Here is an 18,460-nt window from a genome sequence, read left to right on the forward strand (position 1 = left end):
GAGGGAGGGAGATATAAACCCATTTTCTCCAGATATACTCTTTAGTGCACCTGAAGAAGTGGGCCTATATCCACAAAAGCTCGTGTTAAAATAAAAACCAGTTAGTCTTAAAGGTGCTGCCACATTCCTTTTTTTCGTTGTAATGTTAAACTTTTTCATCTTGTGGGTGTAAAATATTCCCTATCACTGGGGGGGGATTTCTGTCTATAGATGTCCAAATTGCATAGAAACTTGTAGAAATGGAACAAAGGTGGTTAAAGATCTATAGCATAAATTCCATAGGAACAGGTTTGTTTTAGGAATACTGCTTATGGAGCTAGTGTTGATAAGAGCCTTAATCCCCAAACAACTGCAGAATTTGACTAGGCCTGTGTAACAAGTCTGTTTATTCATTTGTGAAATCACCATGTTGCAAAGAATAAAAGTTTTAAGACTATCTTTTTAAAAAGTATTTGTTAATTTTTAATGCATCATATGATTTCAGCTCAAATTTATACATTAATCATTCAAATAAGTCCTCAAACAATGATTTTTCCCTAGCAAGGCACAAAAGTTATCAAGTATAAAGAAAATCAGCAAAACCTACAAACCAAACCCCAGCATTCCTATATCATAGAGATATGTTACCTAACCTCCTTCCGTCACATTTATCTACATCAAATACACACAATATTTTCATATTTTATTCAGTATGCTCAAAATAATAGCTAAATCCAGAGGCAAAAAAAAAGGATAATATCCCACCATGACATGCTGGGATAAGTGTCCAAGACTGCCTAAAGCCATACCATACTCTTCACTAACAATATATAGGAAAGCCTATTTGAAAGGCAAACAGGCACACAAAGAAGAAATCAGTGAGTCATTTATTACTACAGATTATTGCAGTCTCAGGTCAAACCTGAAAGGTGTGACTGTCATGAATCACTTCTAAACTGAAAAGTCTTACAAATATTTATATTTAACTTACCTTGAAACATTAGTAGTGCTTATAAAAGTGATTCAGAAGTCTGATAGGGAGATGAACTATTCATTCTGATACTGGGGGCAAATATAAAGTTCTGCCATCATCTCATATACTGGTGTTTGGGGGGAGATAAAGTCATCCTGATAGGTGATACTGTGAGGTGGCTTTTGGCATATCTCAAGACTATCAGTGACCCTTTGGGTTGGGGACAGAGTTATGAACACCATCTGGCTATTGTTGTTGCACAAGAAGATATTGGATACCTCCTTGCAGAGTCTGAAAAAGTACTTATACCCCTAGTTACGCTAGAGTAAGTCTCCAAAAGGTTTCTACTCCACGTTTGCATCTCTTCATGGCCATAGGTAAGGCTTGGTCAGTATCCTTAAAGCTTGATGTGGGGAAAAGAGTCTCAAAGAAAACAAGTTGTGAAATAGAGAATGCTACAAACTCCAAAAGGGTAGCTTCTTACCGGAAGTTTCTCAGCCCTCTTGCATTTCTAGTCAACCATTTTCAAGGTCAGCCTTTACTGTTGGGCTGTCTAAATAGAAAGGTGGCCAGGCTCACCTTAGTGTATAGCTCTGTCTCTAGTTCAAGTTCTTCAGTGACACTGTTGACAGTATGAGGTAAATGTGGGTTTGCCATTGGAATATACCCATCCTGTTGCTTAAAAATGTGCCCATCACAGTGCAGGTGAGATGGGGGGCTCAAGGTGGCCCTGTCCTAGAGAAACCTACTACCCATTTATGCTGTCTTGCCACCTGACACTGGGTGCCAAATATCTCTTTTCTCCATCAGTGATGATGTCAATTGTGAAAGGTGCAAGGCTGAGCAAATACTGGACAGATTTCCCTCTACAGAAGTTGCCTCCACTTTATATTTGAATTTGAATAGGCTACCCAGAACTAGGCTCTCGCCATCACTGTCAGGTTAGCCTTCCTTATTTTCCTGAAAAAGTGAGATTACTTAAGACCTTCAGATCAGGGGTTGGTTAAGCTCTTCCAAAAACCTCCCAATTTTTTTGCCCCCCAAATGATGCCAAACACCCTCTTAGGGAGTTTGGAGACAATTTCACTACCTTTTTGGCTTTCTCCAGGCCTTTTTACACCCAGCAAATCCCATTTTTAAAACAGGAGGTGAACCAGAAATGATTTCTAGATTATTTCATGTACTTAAAAAAGGTGTCTACTGATGTAAAGAGGCCAACAGGGGAAGGGAAAACATGGCAAAAACACCCACACACCACTTACAGAGCATTTGGAAGCTACCCTTGCCCATGATCATTTTTTTGGGAGAGGTGCTATGGAGGGTGTGCCCCCCCCCCCAAGATCTCCTTATGGGTCAATATCACTCCTTAACCCCTCCAACAATTTCCGCCCACTGGTTTAGATTAACCAATGAGCATGTATCTCTTTATTCACAACAGTGTTAGATCCAGAATTGTGTTCATGGCCTGAATCCTAGTTAGTTCCAGGTATAGTAGATCTACAGATAGAACAAAACTTATTGAGAAATGGTGTGATGGTTATTTGATGGTTCTTTCCTCATCCCTAGTTAAATCTCTTCAGCCTACATGTGTATACTACATTCCGCACATGAACCTATGCTACCCTGAGCCATATACCCTTCCTCCAACTTACTGTTAAGCACCAGAAGCCACGATACATAGCCATACCATGTTTTGCATCAAACAGGCAAGCTTGGAGAGATGTCTGGCTATGTCCCCATAGTCAAAGCACAAAATGACCATAACACCCCTGAGATCCCAGAGGACCTTGGTTGCTGTAAATGCTGATGTCATCATTCAGCATCTGGCTATAGGGTTGTAGCTAAACCTGCCTGCTTACTACAAACCTTGGGATAATTGTACAGGGTAGCCTAACCATTTTTTCAGTAAGTTGGGTGGACACTCTGGAAGGAGGGAGGAAGGAAAGAACTTCTGCTGCACCTGAAAAAGGACATAAATAAAAGTGAAAGTTATGTGCACAGATGTCCTTATTAGAACTCTGGCCTACATATCTGACATGCTACTCTAAGGATTGTCCTGAATAGAGCTTATTCAGGGCAAGAAATCATTACCTCAACCTCTTTCTCCAGTGGACAACTTCTGCTGGATCCAAGTCCCTTCCAAATGGAAGGAACAGGTCTAGATCCAGCCCATAATTTTAACTGATGGAGGTTTTAAAGAACACCAGGGTTAAACTTTGTGAGCCAAACTATATCTTACACTGAAAGATGCCAATGACTTCCTACTGTGTTGTCTTCTAAATTAAGGCATTGGATTAATTTTCTATTGTGAACTTGGAGATGCAATAGAAAAAGGATACTGAATGTTTTCCCTGCACTATTTCAGTGATATAGGTGCAGGACAGACTGTCCAAAAAGGACGATCTCCCGGCACCTAGTTTTGGTCCATGGGGAAGCCGCAGTCTCCAGACCGCAGGACTTCCCTGTGGACCGAAAAGAACCTGTAAAAAGCGGGTTCTTCTTGCAATGCCATTATGACATCACAGTGCACCAATGGTGCACTCGCGGTGTCATAATGGTGCCGCGACATGCAGACGCTATGCGTCTGGTATGTAACGATGGTGGCACCCATCTGTACAGGGCACCGCCATTTTGATGCCCTCGTCATGTGTGAGGGGCAAGGCGTCTAGAAGCATCGCCCCTCACATATGACGAGGGTGTCCTTTCACGTCCGTCTGGACCGAGCCATAGTTTATTCTCTTTTATAACTATTATTTGCTCTGAGGGGTGGGGGTGGAATCAGATATGATACAGGCATCTGGATTTTTTTGTCCCTATACAAAACAGAACACAATTTGAGAAAGACAATTTAGAGTGTAAAAGGGCCTCAACAGCTCATGAACTGTGGCAAGGGAGAGACACACATGCAGAAAGCAAGAGATCAGCTTTGAAAGCTCATGTCACCTTTTGTGCCAATTTCAAAATACAGATACAACTTCCAAATAAAAGGCATTACTCCATATTTTCCTTTAACATATGGAACATAGGAATACTTTGTTACTTTTACAATCCCTCTGGGATTGGGCATATGGATTGGCTACCAAAGGATTATGAAATATAAGGGTGAAAATGACCTTAACACTTGTTCCTATTACTGCTTGTCCACCTAAAACTGAAACAGATTTTTTTTCTTAATGTTCTTTCACCAGCACTGCCGACTTTTTAATTCTGTATTAGAGGTTTTTGTTAGTTTGTTCTATATGCCACAACTAATGCATGTTTTTTTTTCTTTATACTGATTAGCACTATCTATAAAAGAAGGAATTTTGACATTAATGCAGGTATCTTCCTTCAGATGGCGTCCAGTATGCTTGCTTGTCATCTCATATAGTAAAGAAACTGTCACCTGGTCAAGCAATTTTTGAGTGACTGTTGCAAGCAGGAAAAGAAATCTTCCAACTATAAAAGAAGATCCATTCATTTCAATGGAGAGACTCAATGAGGAGACCAAAAAATAATACATGAGAAAATCAAGGTTCTTTCCATGAATTGGAAAATCTGCAAGCATGGGAACTCCCTGGATGATGAAACAATGAAAGAGTTATATATCAGATGAGAGAAGCCAAGTATTGGTTAATCTAACCATTTGCTCCATCTCAGGCACTTAGGAAGAAAGCTTCCTTACTCACAGCTTGTAAAAATTACTTTCTAGACAACTAAAGAAAAATACCTAGAGGAGCTGTAATAAAAAAAAAAATCAGTCTTCCAAGCTCTGATCCACTACCTTCTACATTCAGAAATTGGAAGCACATCTGAGAGTTTATGCATACAAAGGGTATACTCTGCCACTGAGCTACATAGAACTCTGGACTGGGGCAAATTGTTGGAAATCATATATATTTTTCATACAAATATATCACATTTTATTACTTGAATGTGAGTCATATTGTTTAAGTCATTCTAAGAATACATTCATAGAGTAATAATTTGGCTAAAAATATATGTCGATTTTTATCTGATTGTAGTACTTAACCTATCAAGAGTAACTTGCTATAAAAATGATACAGTACTAGAAATAAATAGCTCTACAGTTCAACAGTCCACAAAAATGGGCTGTCATTTCCAGTCTGCATGTAATTTTCACAAGTCCTTTGAAACTAATTTCACTACACTTGAGAAGATAGTGTGGGCCTATACATACACAGTCCCCAATGAAATGAGAAGAGAAACTTTTCATTTAATCTCCCTTTTGGATTTGTAATGGGCAGAAACAACTAAGTAGCTGTCTGGATTCATGTCCTTGATGGTCGGAGACTTGTTCTGGATTGGTGATGTTTTCCCATCCACCCGCGAGATCTGCAGCATTCGGCATGGGTCATGTTTCAGCAAGTACCCCGCAAATGTCTCCCATCCTCCTCCTACACGGACCATCACGTGCTTGTTGTGCAGCATCTATATTTTCAAAGGAAAAGGGGGGGGGGGGAAGGGAAGAAACGGAAAGACTTAAAAGCCAAGCATTCATATTTACAAAGTACAAATTATTGTTGAAAACACTAAAAATCCAAACCAGAATAAAACTAGTTGAATTGTTGGGAGTGAAGGATGAATCCTAAAAAATATTCCATGCTAGCAATTAAAGGGTATTCCATACATTGCATGGCACACAGCCTACATTTTGCAACTTGATCCACTCTAGTTGAGGTGTCACTGATAATCTTGGCTCTTTCACCTGCATGATACATGTGCTTTAAACAGGTTTGTCTGAATTAGACTTTACTATGTTTTAACAATTTTCCATCATTAAAAATTCATAGGTGTATATCCCCCCCCCCAAAAAAAATATAATGGCCAGAATACTGTTTACAAATGCACACATAACATGGGATTACTGTCCATGTGTGCACAGAGATGTGAAGGCCCAGAATAAAATAAAAAAATAGAGGGGACTCAGTTTTTCCCCCGAAGCCTCCCCCCAATCTGGAATATTATAGAATTATAGAGTTGAAGGAGATCTCAAGGGCTATCAAATCTGCCACGCAAGAACTCCCAGTCAAACCACCCCCAACAGATGGCCTTCAAGGCTCTGTTTAAAGACCTCCAAAGAAGGACACTCCACAAATTTTGTGATTCTAATGTAAGACTTCATTCTGCAACAGGTTAATACAGAATTTTTCAATTTATCCATATTTTTCTGGGAAAGAAAATGTTTTTTCTTTCTATCTCTCATGGTTTCTAAATTTCCAGAAATTTTACATCTCATCACGTGCCTATGCATTTGGGCCCATGCACACATGTCTTTTTCAGAAGTTGTGAAAGAGGTATTCAGTACTTCCGTGCACAATGTCCACTTTATTCAAGGCAGCATCCAAGCACTAGACCATTCATTGGCAGGGATGGGGAAGAAGGACATTTATTGCCAGGGATGGGGAAGAAGGCACCAAGGCAGTGTTTGGCTTCAATTAATACAGCACACCCTGATGACTGGAAACTCCCTGTGAAATATTTATGATTGAGTTGATCATAAATTGTACCACACAAAAAAGTAGGATTTTCCCCCACTGAATAGGATAGCTACACACAGTTGAATTTCCTTTCAGATAGCTAGCCATATTAGTTTTGTTTCATTATTTTAAAACAAGGAAAATAAAAGAAACTAGAGAGTAGCAACATCTTTTAAAGGCTTGCTTATTTTAGCATGGACTTTTGTAGATTTCAATCAACAATTTCTGTGAACCTGAAGAAGTGAATTAAAATCCTCCATGCTAAAACAAGTCATCTTTAAAGGTTTCATTTTTCTGAATTCTCTAACTGCCATCAAGGAACTTTCTAGCATAGGTAAAATGTTGAGAATCAACCTTTCAGAATTTGGATCTGAACCACAAAGTATCATAATAACTTACTTAAAAAAAAAAAGTATGTTCATAGGTTTGACCAGAGTGAATTCCCTGAGTAAAAATAAATTAAAAGTCTTCTGAAAAGTCACTACACTGATCAAAACCTGTAAGTGGCTTTGCCTGGGTGGCAGAAAGGAGATTAATGGAGCTTTAATTTACTTTACGGCCCACGGGAAAGGAAAAATAACATTTGGTATATAGAAATGTGTGCAACACTGGCAATTAACCCAGCCACTGACGATGTACAAGACATACAAGAGCACTGATATATGATGAGAGTTCAAACAGAAAATTACATGTTCTCTGACAATGAATACCACGCTTGTCCTTAGGCAAAAGAAGATCTGTGCCTGGTAGCCGCCTGCTGCTCTTCCCCCAATGTACAGCCCCTCAACTAGTTGATCATCTTCTAAACTGGTTTGTTTCCAGATGACAGTAATGGTGGACACAGTGTTGTCACCAGACTTCTTGAAGAAAAAGTGAATTGAATGAGTGGATCTTTGCTTGCTTATTGTTGAATTCCATCCAAATAATTGCACTATAATTCTTCTACCATTTTCTCTTAGGAACTTTTCAGAGAGAATTAACATGAATGATTACATTCTGTGCATCCCCTACTACTGTACTCCAGACTGTGTTATCATTTTTTCTTAAGGCAATTTCTTGGAAAATATCACCATTTTTTTCAATATCATTTCTGCTCTCTTTAGGCTTGTGTGCTGGCAGTGCAATGAAACAAATGTGGTAATATTACACTGTTGTAAATTTATTTGCACTACGGGAGATGTTGCTAAATTCATTGTTCTTCCAGATGCACATATGTTTAAATGGATCCATAGCTGAGCAGTTTGCTAAAACAATAAGACACTGTAACAGTATTAAGAACAGTGCTGAGCACTGAAATAAAGTACGCTTTTCCTTAAAGTATTTCGACATCCAGCCAATTTAATGGGCTTTTTGCATTACTATTGCTCACTAGCTTCATTGACTCTCCTATAGGAGAAAGTACTGGAGAGGGAAGAAAATCACTGCAAATCTAAACCTTAACTGCATTGCATTCTAAAATAAATGCCAGACATGCATAAAATTTGATGTTGCTACTAAGAATGTTAAAACTAAAGCATGAACCTTTTTAACTATATAATAATTCCAAGAGCTGTTTATGAATCATAGCGATCTATATTATGAGTTATTAGGATGCCACAAAGGGGCTCTTTCTTTGCAAGATCTACATTTGAGGGATTTTTTTTACAAAAAAAACAAACCCCAAAAGCATGACAACCCCCCCTCCCTTAAGTAAACAGGAATTCCTGTTGCTGAAGCTTTGTTTTTGTCTATTTTGTCTAAAGTCTATTTCTTCATGTGTCGATTTGGTAAGCAAGTGTGCGTGGGGGTGGGGGTTGAGCAGGATATTTAATCCAATCAAATTGTGACCAACAACATTCAGCACAGTCTATGTGATGAAAAACTGGCTGTGGCAAGCATATGAAACACTCATAGGCATGCTACTTCACACTTCTGTGTAAAACACATTATTGGCTTGCTTTTGAGAAGCTTTTTGTTGTATTTTTAAACATTATTGCTTGAATGTTTCATGAAAGAAAGAAAAAGAAGTAATCACAGGAAAGGCAACCGTGAAGCCAGAAGTATAAAACATACAATCCAGCAACAGGCTGTTACAATCCAACAGAAGTCTGTGAAATTTAAGTAACCTAACCAGACGGAAGATTGCAGCTAGAAAAGTTTTGTAGAGACATTTTTAATTCAAAATTTGTTAATTTTTTGCTTTGCTGCTTCCTACTATGATTTTTAATCTTCTATATGCGAAACAACAGAATAAGAAACTAATGAGGGATAATAACAGTTAATAATTAGGTATGGCTAGAAGCATATTTGATATCATAGGCATCTCATAGCCTGTTGGAAATGCCATTTCTTATCTGCCAAGTTAGCATAAAAAGGAGGCAGGGAAGGGAGAAACAAAAGGATTGCGGAAGCATTTTTAAGACTGGGAAGAAACTGAGTGGAAATAAGAGGCATGTAGGTATGTGTGACAGGCTTTGATGGCTAGGTCAGCTTTAGCCTCATTCAGGATGGTATTCTTAACAAGACAACTACAGTGCTACCTCGGGTTACGAAATTAATTCGTTCCGCGGCGCCGTTCGTAACCCGATACATTTCACAACCCAAAAAGGCGCTGGAAAGCCGCTAGCCGCGCTTCCGATTTAAATTTCGCGCCGAAATTAATTTCGTAACCCGAAAAATCTTTCGTAACCCGGAACAGTTTTTTTAAATCTAACTTTTTCGTAACCCGGAAATTTCGTAACGCGGTCAATTCGTATCCCAGGGTACCACTGTATTTTGGTCATTGACCAAGACAAAAATAGAATACAACTATTAAAACAAGAAACAAAATCAATTTCTGCTATCTAACATCAATCGTCACTGACCATCTGGAGATGTATTTTACACATAATGTAGCAAAATTTTGCTACTTTAAGTATAACAGTTTGGTTCTGACTATCCAACAGATAGCATAAATAAAAAACATCAGTGTGTCCCGGAAATTTAGTTAAAAGAAGGGTAATCAGCTGGTGGTGAATGTCCTTATAAAATTGACAGTACAAAAGCACATGAGCTGTAGTTTCTATAGCACCAGTATCACAAGGACAGAATCAGAATTCATAGGGGATTTCCCTATAGTTCCCTTCCAGCACTGCTGTTGGGAGAACATTGAATCGAGCTAATTATAAAGCTCTCCTAAATTTAGGCACTGTAACATAATATAAGTATATAGCTGGATTATAAGACAACATTTGATTATTTGCAAATGAGTAATTGGAAAAGGCAGCACTTTCTGTCTGACCTTCAGTATCTAGAATCCTTTGCCTTAGAACTGATTTCTCTTGATCTAATCCTAACTTTAGAATGGTATCGCTGGAAAGTCCAAAAAGGCTCAATTTCTTATGGATAGCTGTTTCCCAAGAGGATTTATAGTTGTCTAGCAAATTTAACTGGGACATTCCACCATGGTTGTTATGTAACTTTAACCAATAAGTAAAGATGTTTATCCACAGATTGAATTCGATGTTACTGACTCCTGCTTCCCTTCAAAGTACAGCATTTGGTACACATTGGGCAACCTGAAATATGCTCCTCAAAAACTCTGTTTGAACTCATTAAAGAGAGGCCATATTACTGTATGGCCCCAATTCTTAATAGTTTATAGCCCATCCTGGTGTGAGCTATTGGTTTATAATGATTCTACATCCATAGTGGGTAGGATGCTGTGAATCAGAGGCTGTGGATGGACTGTATTTTCCTCAGGAAATCAGTTGTTTCCTTCACATAGCTTGGAGTGTTGGTGGTATATGGCTTGAAAATTGAGCCCATATATCCAGATATCTCAATAGTGAGGGTTCTTATCATCACCTTAGATGCCTTTAAGAAGGCACTAAAGACGGATCTCTTCCAGTGGGCTTTCCCATTGGATTTGGTATAGAGATGATGATTAAGACCCCCCTCTCTAAGTATGATGGTATATGTTTGGAGATTTTAAGGAACTAATAGGGATGTATAATTCAGTATAAGTATGTTATTGATTGCTTAGTTGTATTGTATTATTTTAATGATGTAAACCCACTTTGATCCTTGGAAGAGGTGGGACATATAAATGAAAAATTATTATTATTATTATTATTATTATTATTATTATTATTATATATGAGATCCTCTGGAGAAGCCCTTCTCTCCATCCCAACACCTTCACAAACACGTTTGGTGGGGACACAAGAGAGGGTCTTCTCAGCGGCTGCCCCTAGACTCTGGAACTCCCTGCCCAGGGAGATAAGAACGGCTCCCTCCTTGATGGCTTTCCAACGGCAGGTGAAAACCTACCTGTTCAAACAGGCATTTAAGGAATATCTATAAGAACAGGCAGAAATGCTGGACTAGTTTAATCATTCTGTTTAATGCATGTCATTTATCTATTTATTTTTAAAATGTTTTAATTGTACTTTTTGTTTGTTTGTTTGTTTTTTAATTGTTGTGAAGCCGCTCTGAGTCCCAGTCCTGGGAAAAGAGCGGGATATATATATATACACACACACACACACACACACACACACACACACATATATATATATATATATATATTATTACGCTTGAGACAATAGGCCTTCCTGGATTGTCTCAATTGTGTTTTTGGGGTAGTAGACAGAGGATCTTGCATTGTGTCCATTTGAATTCAGTTCTGTACATTGGTGGTGAATTCCTTGAAAAACTCTGTCACTTTGAACTTACTCGTAACTACTTCACTTTGGGAAATAATACATACTTCCAAGCTGGTGATATTGCTATGATGCCAGAGCATGCAAACATTTACTCAGCACATGCACCCAAAAACCTTTCTTCTGCCTGTGATTTGATGACATCTTTATAATCTGGCTACGCGGAAAGCAATTACCTGAGAAATTATATCAAGATTTTAACAATTTCCACCTTACCATCAAACTTGGCCTGGAACAATCCACACAACAAATACATTTTTTTACATCATTGTGCAAGTACACAGTGGACTTCTATGCACCACATTCTATCAAAAACCCACTGGTCGCTACACATACTTACATGCTTCCAGTTTTCAATCAGAACACATTACAAAATGTATTATCTACAGCCAAACTCTTTAATATAACCGCATCTGCTCAGATCCAAGACAGCGACTCAGAGCTCTTGGATTTACAACAGGCATTTCTCAAAGTACAATACACACCTAAGGAGGTGAATAAACAAAGGAACAAGCAAGGATTAATACCCAGGAACCATCTATTAAATGGTAGAGCAAAAACGTAAAATGACAGAACACCCCTAGGGGGTCACCTACAGTACCCAGCTGAGATCACTCAAATGCATCATCAGTGAGCTATACCTACTGTAATTCTGGAGAATAATAAAGCCCTCTCATAAGTTCTGGGCGGCAGGACTTTATTGGACTACAGACAGCCTCCAAACATTAAACAAATGCTCACTTACAATGGGATATATAACAAGCATAGTAATGAAGGGGCAAAATCCTGCTACAAACCCAGATGCCAACTTTGTCCCCACATCTGCTTTGGGAGCAATATTACAGGGGCCAATAACAACACCCACAACATCAGAGGTGAATGAACTTGTTCTTCCTCCAAGTGTTATATGCCATCCTGTGCCAAAAATGCCTCTCTGCACTCTGCACTGGACAAACAACTATCTCCATGTTCACTGTGCACTGCACTGCATTTTATAGATACCTTCTATAAATGTCAGAAAGGAAAAAAAATCATTTAGCTATCTTTTTTTAATAGAACAAGTGGAAACTGATTCAGAAGCTGATGATGAAAGTTGATTTAATCAGTATTAAATGATTAGGCACTATTTCAAAGTATGCAAGTTATTTTTAAAATAAAAATAAATAAAATAAATGTGCCTATAAAACCAATAAAAAGAAAAACCTTTATAAAATATACAGAATCCTGACTGATAGGATTGTCTTCTCTTCATCAAACTACATACATGGCTGAGGGGAAAAAAGACCAAAGCATTAACAATGTTGAATCAATATTCATATCAGTAGTATAGCTACTGTAGGATGTACTGTTCACCAATACAAAATGGAATACCTTACAGCATTGCAACTCATTAGAGAGAAAACCCAATAGGGCAGAAGTACCCTTCTACCAACAGAGAAAAGTTCAGCCTGTCAGAGTTTTCTGGCTGTTCCAGTAACCCAGTTCAGACCATGGAACTGTAAATGAAGCATGAGCATAATGCTTCAAAACAGGATGTTCTGGGGTTGAGCATACTGTAGTTTCAAGACAACATTAGATATAATGGATCCCAAACCATTTCACTGTGCCAAGAGGGGCATGTATTGAGCCACCAGTTACATCAGCCTGGGGTTGGATTAGTTAGAGTCTTTTCCCCAATGAATGCAATGGAGAGATTTAAAAAATAATCTGTTGGGTTGAAAAGCCTGGCAGTTACACACACAGACACACACACACACACACACACACACACACACAGAGAGAGAGAGAGAGAGAGAGTTCACTGTAGCCGGCACTAATCAGCAGAGTTTGGGATTAGACAGTAGGTTCACAGCTTCACATCTCCTTGATCTTCCATTTAAGACTGCATTAAAATTAACAGAACAGTAATTGCACTTATTTATTTGCTAATTATTCCCCTTCAGATCCAGATTAATGCCAGTTTTATACATAGAAAATGACCGTTCTCCATAAAGGTAGTTTCATTTATAAATGAGTCAAATTTCAACAGCAGAAGCTTAAAGAAACTGGATCTACAATTTGGAACACTTTAGATTCCTGGGGAATTCTATAGTGTGTGTTTTCAAGCACCTACTTATATTTTCCATGTGCAAGATTTCTTTCCAGGATATTTATCCATTAAGTGAGACATTCTTCCCCTTCTCTCCTAAGCCTTTAGATGGTTATGCAGAACCTGCCTTCTTTATAGGACAGCACACTTTCTTTCTGTGCTGTTTTATGTATAATAATGTCCTGCAATGGCACTTTACCAAAAGGAGGTTGCTGATGACTGAGGAAATATGCTTGTTGCTGAATGCTGAAGAATATAAACAGGTGTTTAATAAATTAACAAGAAGACAGAATATAGAAAACATATACAGAAGCTGCATAATGATGGCAGAATGCTGATACAGCTGAAACAGAAGGACGTAAGTATGATGATAAGTAGAGCCATGGTGGATCAGACCAAAGGCCTATCTAATTCAGGATTACAGTCACACAGTGGCCATTCAGATGTCCGTGGGAAGCCTACAAGTAGGTCTTGGGCAACCCTGCACACTCCTTGACTGCATCCGCACTGAAGAAATAATCCAGTTTACACCATTTTAACTGCCATGGCTCAATACTATGGAATCCTGGGAACTGTATTTTGTTGTGGCACTAGAGCTCTTTGACAGAGGATAAATGTTTCACAAAACTACAATTTCCAAAATTTCATAGCATTGAGCCATGACAGTTATAGTGGTGTCAAACTGGATTATTCTTGCAGAGTGAATGCAGCCCAACCCCATTTTTGTAGCCCTCCACGACTTCACTGTCCTCTTACACCCCATTTATGAATACAATTTTGGCAGTCTTTGGCTTAATTCCTCACCCAAACATACAGACACCCCCCCCCCCCCACACACACACACACACAGGGAGGTTTTAGTTACCACCACTCCTTGACACATACATCTTCTTCCCAAAATAATCAAACAGTGATTGGAAAAAGATTAGACAAATTCATAGATTGGGCAGTCTGTGGCTCCTAAGTCATGACTGACACACACTCGATCAGTACCAGAGGCAATAGGTCTTTGTATATTGTGGGAAAATCAAAAGTAATATCTTGTCATTTCCATTTCTGGGGGGAAATGCTGTTATGGTCCCCTTGGGGTTAACAAGGGAGACAAAGTTGCCAACCCCACAATATACAGAGGCCTATTGCCTCTGGTACTGATGGAGTATGTGTCAGTCATGACTAGGAGCCACAGACCACCCAATCTATGAATTTGTCTAATTTTTTTTAAAAAGAAAACTCTCCAAATTGGTAGCCATTACATGTTAGCAAATTCCACATTTTAATAAAGTGATGTGTAAAGAAGTATGATACTTTTTCTTTGTTTCCCTATATCACTTTAAGTTTTAATTCTAGTATTATGACATAAAGCAAATCTGAAATTGCCCTTCACCCCATCTTCAAGATGGACTGCTTTCAATTCATTTATTATGGCAAATAGCTAGCCTAAAGCTGGACTACAAGATGGCAAGTGAAGAGACTGCAACTTTTTTCGGCCATTCAAAAATATTTTTCCCCTTAAAGAGATATTTTCTTTCTCATTTCAAGAAAATGTACTTTTGGCCACATGGTCAGCTTACCACTATATTAATGTATATGTCTAGCCCATATTTATATCTTGGTGCTGGTTTTGACATTTTTAAGGGTCTGTATATAGTTTTTATTTTTATTGTTTTTAAAGCATTTTAATATTTAATTATTTTAATATATGACTGTTTAATTGTATCTTTTATACTTTCATTTATCATTGTAGTATTTTTAATATTTATTGTTTTAAAATGTCATTAGCTGCCTTGAGTCTCATTGTTGGTAAAAAGGGGGGATATAAATGAACACAATAATAATAATAATAATAATAATAATAATAATGTATTTCTCAATTTTGATGCCCTCCATGTGATCTGGAGTGCAATTCTCATCCCCTCTCCAGCCGTAATGGGCTTTGTTACCAAACCAATGGCTGGTGCCTTCCATGTTCCAGCTTTTAATCTGAACTTTAAAGGAGATAGTATTTAAGATTCTGACCCCTTTCTCCACAAAATATTCAACAATTCCTTTAAATAACACAAAATCAGATTGACTGCTCAACAGACATGTAAACCACTAGCTGCCACTGAATCTAAGGAGTGAAACAAACAATCAAAATGAAGCGGCTCCTTTAGAGGTATGGCGTTGAGACGACGAATGGCTCCAAAGTGGCAGGAAGCCATGCCAAAGCCCTGGTGGCGCAATGGTTAAATGTCAATATTGCACCCACTCACCCACTCACAGCCACAAAGATGTGAATTTGATTCCAGACAGGGGCTCCAGGGTCAACTCACCCTGGCATCCTTGAGAGGTTGTTAAAATAAATACCCAGCTTTTGGGGGGCAATTAGCATACATGTTGTAAACTGCTTAGAGATGGCTTGGTTCAGTATGAAGTGGTATAGAAATGTAGCTGCTATTGCTATTGCAAAGCCATGCTCCGGTCCTTAAGACTGGAGCAAAAAGGAGTTGAGATAAACTGACTCCTGGTGATGCCTGTCAGCCCCTGCATTCACAGCCTGCATTCATATTCACAGATGTCATACAGGGAGTGGGCTGTGCGGTCAGAGGGGTTCTGACCCACTTGTGGCCAGAGTGAACTCAGGCCATTCTTTTGTGCCTGTCTGCTCTGGCCCCAACACACCTGGAGAACACTGAGTTGGGGGAGACTCCACACAAATTCTCATCTTTCAAACAAGGTAGTGATTACTGTCAGATGAATTGGCTTTGTTTCTGTCCAGCTTTTTTCTTTTTCTTTTATTCATAAGAGAACAGAACAGTAACTTCTTTCTTCAGTACCTTACTCATATCTTGGGAACCCTGCCTCAATACAATACCAGAACTCTAGATAAAAATGGTATTGAACTCAAGGACTTTGTTTTGGTTGTTTCATGATGGGGTGGTATTGGTGTTGATGTGCTACTGTGAATATGATTCAGTATTATTCACTATAGTAATCTGGACAGTATACTAAAAACAGCACACGAATAAGGAAGTGTCAGGCAATAGTCTCCAAGTAGTGAAGAGCATTAGAATGCAGGTCTCTTACAGACCGTGAGTGTTGTTTGTTGACTGGCAATAATATAAAATCATTAAATAATGAGACAATAAGATGTTCTGTTGTCTGTCAACTTCTTGCCAAAGATTAAAGAAATATTGATAAAACACAAAGAAGACACACTAGATCTTGCAACAGATTTGCAGGATGAGGTTTGCCAAGCCCTTCACACTCCTGTAAAGCAATCAGTCAATCAATTGATCAGTCAATAATATTCCTAAAGATCTTGAGAATGCACATTGTCTTTAAGCTTGTGAAAGAAAAATTGTTCCAGCACTTGCAAATACGCAATGTACCACTGGAGGGCACACAGGCTCTATGTACATATTGCATAGGCCAACAGAAATTTTTCTTAAACCAGCAGATACTGTGAGAGACAGACAGGATGATATTTTTAGTCCAACCAAGCCAACAAAGCACATCCTTCCTTTATGAAATATTATTGGATGATAGCTTAGAAATCCCCAGGGGTCTAAGGTATACAGGCTTCAAAACATTTGTTACTCTGATGTTTCTATTGTACTCAAAGGAGAAGATATAGTTTTGGGTGTTCTTTTTAAATGCCCTTTTAAAGCTTTCCTTGGCACACAATCCACCCTTCAGCAGAACAAGATTGGCAGGAGAGCAAGGCAAGCCCTTTTGAGAATGTCCTCTTTCCAAGACCAGTAGCAGCTGCTTGAAAAAGCAACTCGCTGTACATATTTTTTTTAAGTAGATGCAGAATTTATGCAGGAGGATATGTTATTTCATGTTTTGTTTTTAGTGATTTCCATATCTTGTGAAGTGCTAATTTTTATTTACAGCTCAGATCTATATGCATTTACTTAGAAGCAAATCACACCAACCAAAACATTATAGCACTTAAACTGTGGATTTGTTTGTTTGTATTATTCCTTCTGGAGCTTGGAAAAGTTAGTTTTGAACTACCAATCCCAGAATCCTTGAACTAACATGAAGATTCTTGGGGTTGTAGTCCAAAAATATCTTGTCTCCATTTTTTAACATAATAATGTCTTTGACAAAAAAAAAATTAGACCAATATATATATTTCCTGTTCACACAGGGGTTGATTGAGCTCAATAAAGTCTGGCACACATCCTATATACATGTGTCTGTTGTGTGCATGTATGAGTCACTGAAGTCTGATGACAGGCGTAATACTTTATACCAATTACCACACCTGGGCATTATTGCCATAAACATTTATCCCTTCTATGACTCACAAAAGACTTTATATAGCAATCTGTTCTACAGGCTACTAGTGTGCAGTAGAAGTGCTCACATACTATTTCACAGCTGTCCACAAGCAGGAGAAAATGACTTGATTTTAATAAAAGCCAGGGCAAAATAATGACCACTCATTTTTAATACTTTGAGGGGAAGGTGACAAAACAGTTTGACCTGGGTCAAGCAGTGCACAAGTTTCCCAATTTTCTCTGGCAGTGACCAAGCTGTATTCATCAACTAAATGGACAGTTCCTTACAATATGACCCTGATCTCACTCATGATCACGCTTTCTTAAAGTTTTGGAAACAACCAGTTAACTAGTTGATATTAACTGTGGCCCGGTACAGACTGCTGGAAAGCGGCAGTCTAGGGCTGATTTTAGAGCTTGGGATTGCAGAGCAACTGCATGGTCCCGAGCCCTAGTGCACAGAGGTGGCACCACCATGGCGGCCTCCCAGCCACATGGGGGCTGCTATGATGACACAAGTGTGGTGCAGCATCTGCACATAACAGTGCTGTGCTCGCATCATAGATGCAAGACAGTGCACTAATGGCACACTCATGGCGCCCACTGCAGAAACTAGTCCTGACATAAGCTGTGCCGTTTGCTTGGTGCAGCCTCTGTCAGGAGTAAAAACGGGTGACTGCAACCTGCCCTTTCAAGGCGATCTGTCGAGCCCCTGTGTTACTTGGAGCTACTTTCAAAACTCTAAAAAAAAAAAAAAAAAAAAAAAAACCACCATGATCATGGTGGGATTTTCAGCTGATCTTTATAAAACATATGCAATCACAATGGAAAGAAGGAATAGCAGAGTCCCTGAAAGATCTCTGTGGAAACCAATGGTAAGTTGGCAGAGAGAAACAAATTGATTATGTTATAATCATCATAATAAGATCTGAGTTTTTTTAAAAAAAATATCTTTCCAGTCAATATAAATGAGAAGCAAAATAGCA

General features: G+C 38.6%; 1 protein-coding gene across 3 annotated transcripts in view; it reads right to left on the reverse strand.

Annotated features, from left to right (window-relative positions):
• Positions 1-450: 450 nt before the first annotated feature.
• GAS2 (growth arrest specific 2) overlaps positions 451-18,460 on the reverse strand; it is a 156,535-nt gene continuing 138,525 nt past the window's right edge. For all 3 annotated transcript variants that reach the window (XM_089521345.1, XM_089521343.1, XM_089521344.1), the window contains one exon: positions 451-5,383. In XM_089521345.1, the coding sequence (XP_089377471.1) occupies positions 5,165-5,383 (219 nt within the window). In that variant the 3' untranslated portion in view covers positions 451-5,164. The remainder of the gene's footprint in view (positions 5,384-18,460) is intronic.

This window comes from Sceloporus occidentalis, unplaced genomic scaffold (assembly GCF_023333645.1).
Source record: "Sceloporus occidentalis isolate IW3139 unplaced genomic scaffold, rSceOcc1.0.p SCAF_4, whole genome shotgun sequence".
In the NCBI taxonomy this organism is placed as follows: Eukaryota; Metazoa; Chordata; class Lepidosauria; order Squamata; family Phrynosomatidae; genus Sceloporus; species Sceloporus occidentalis.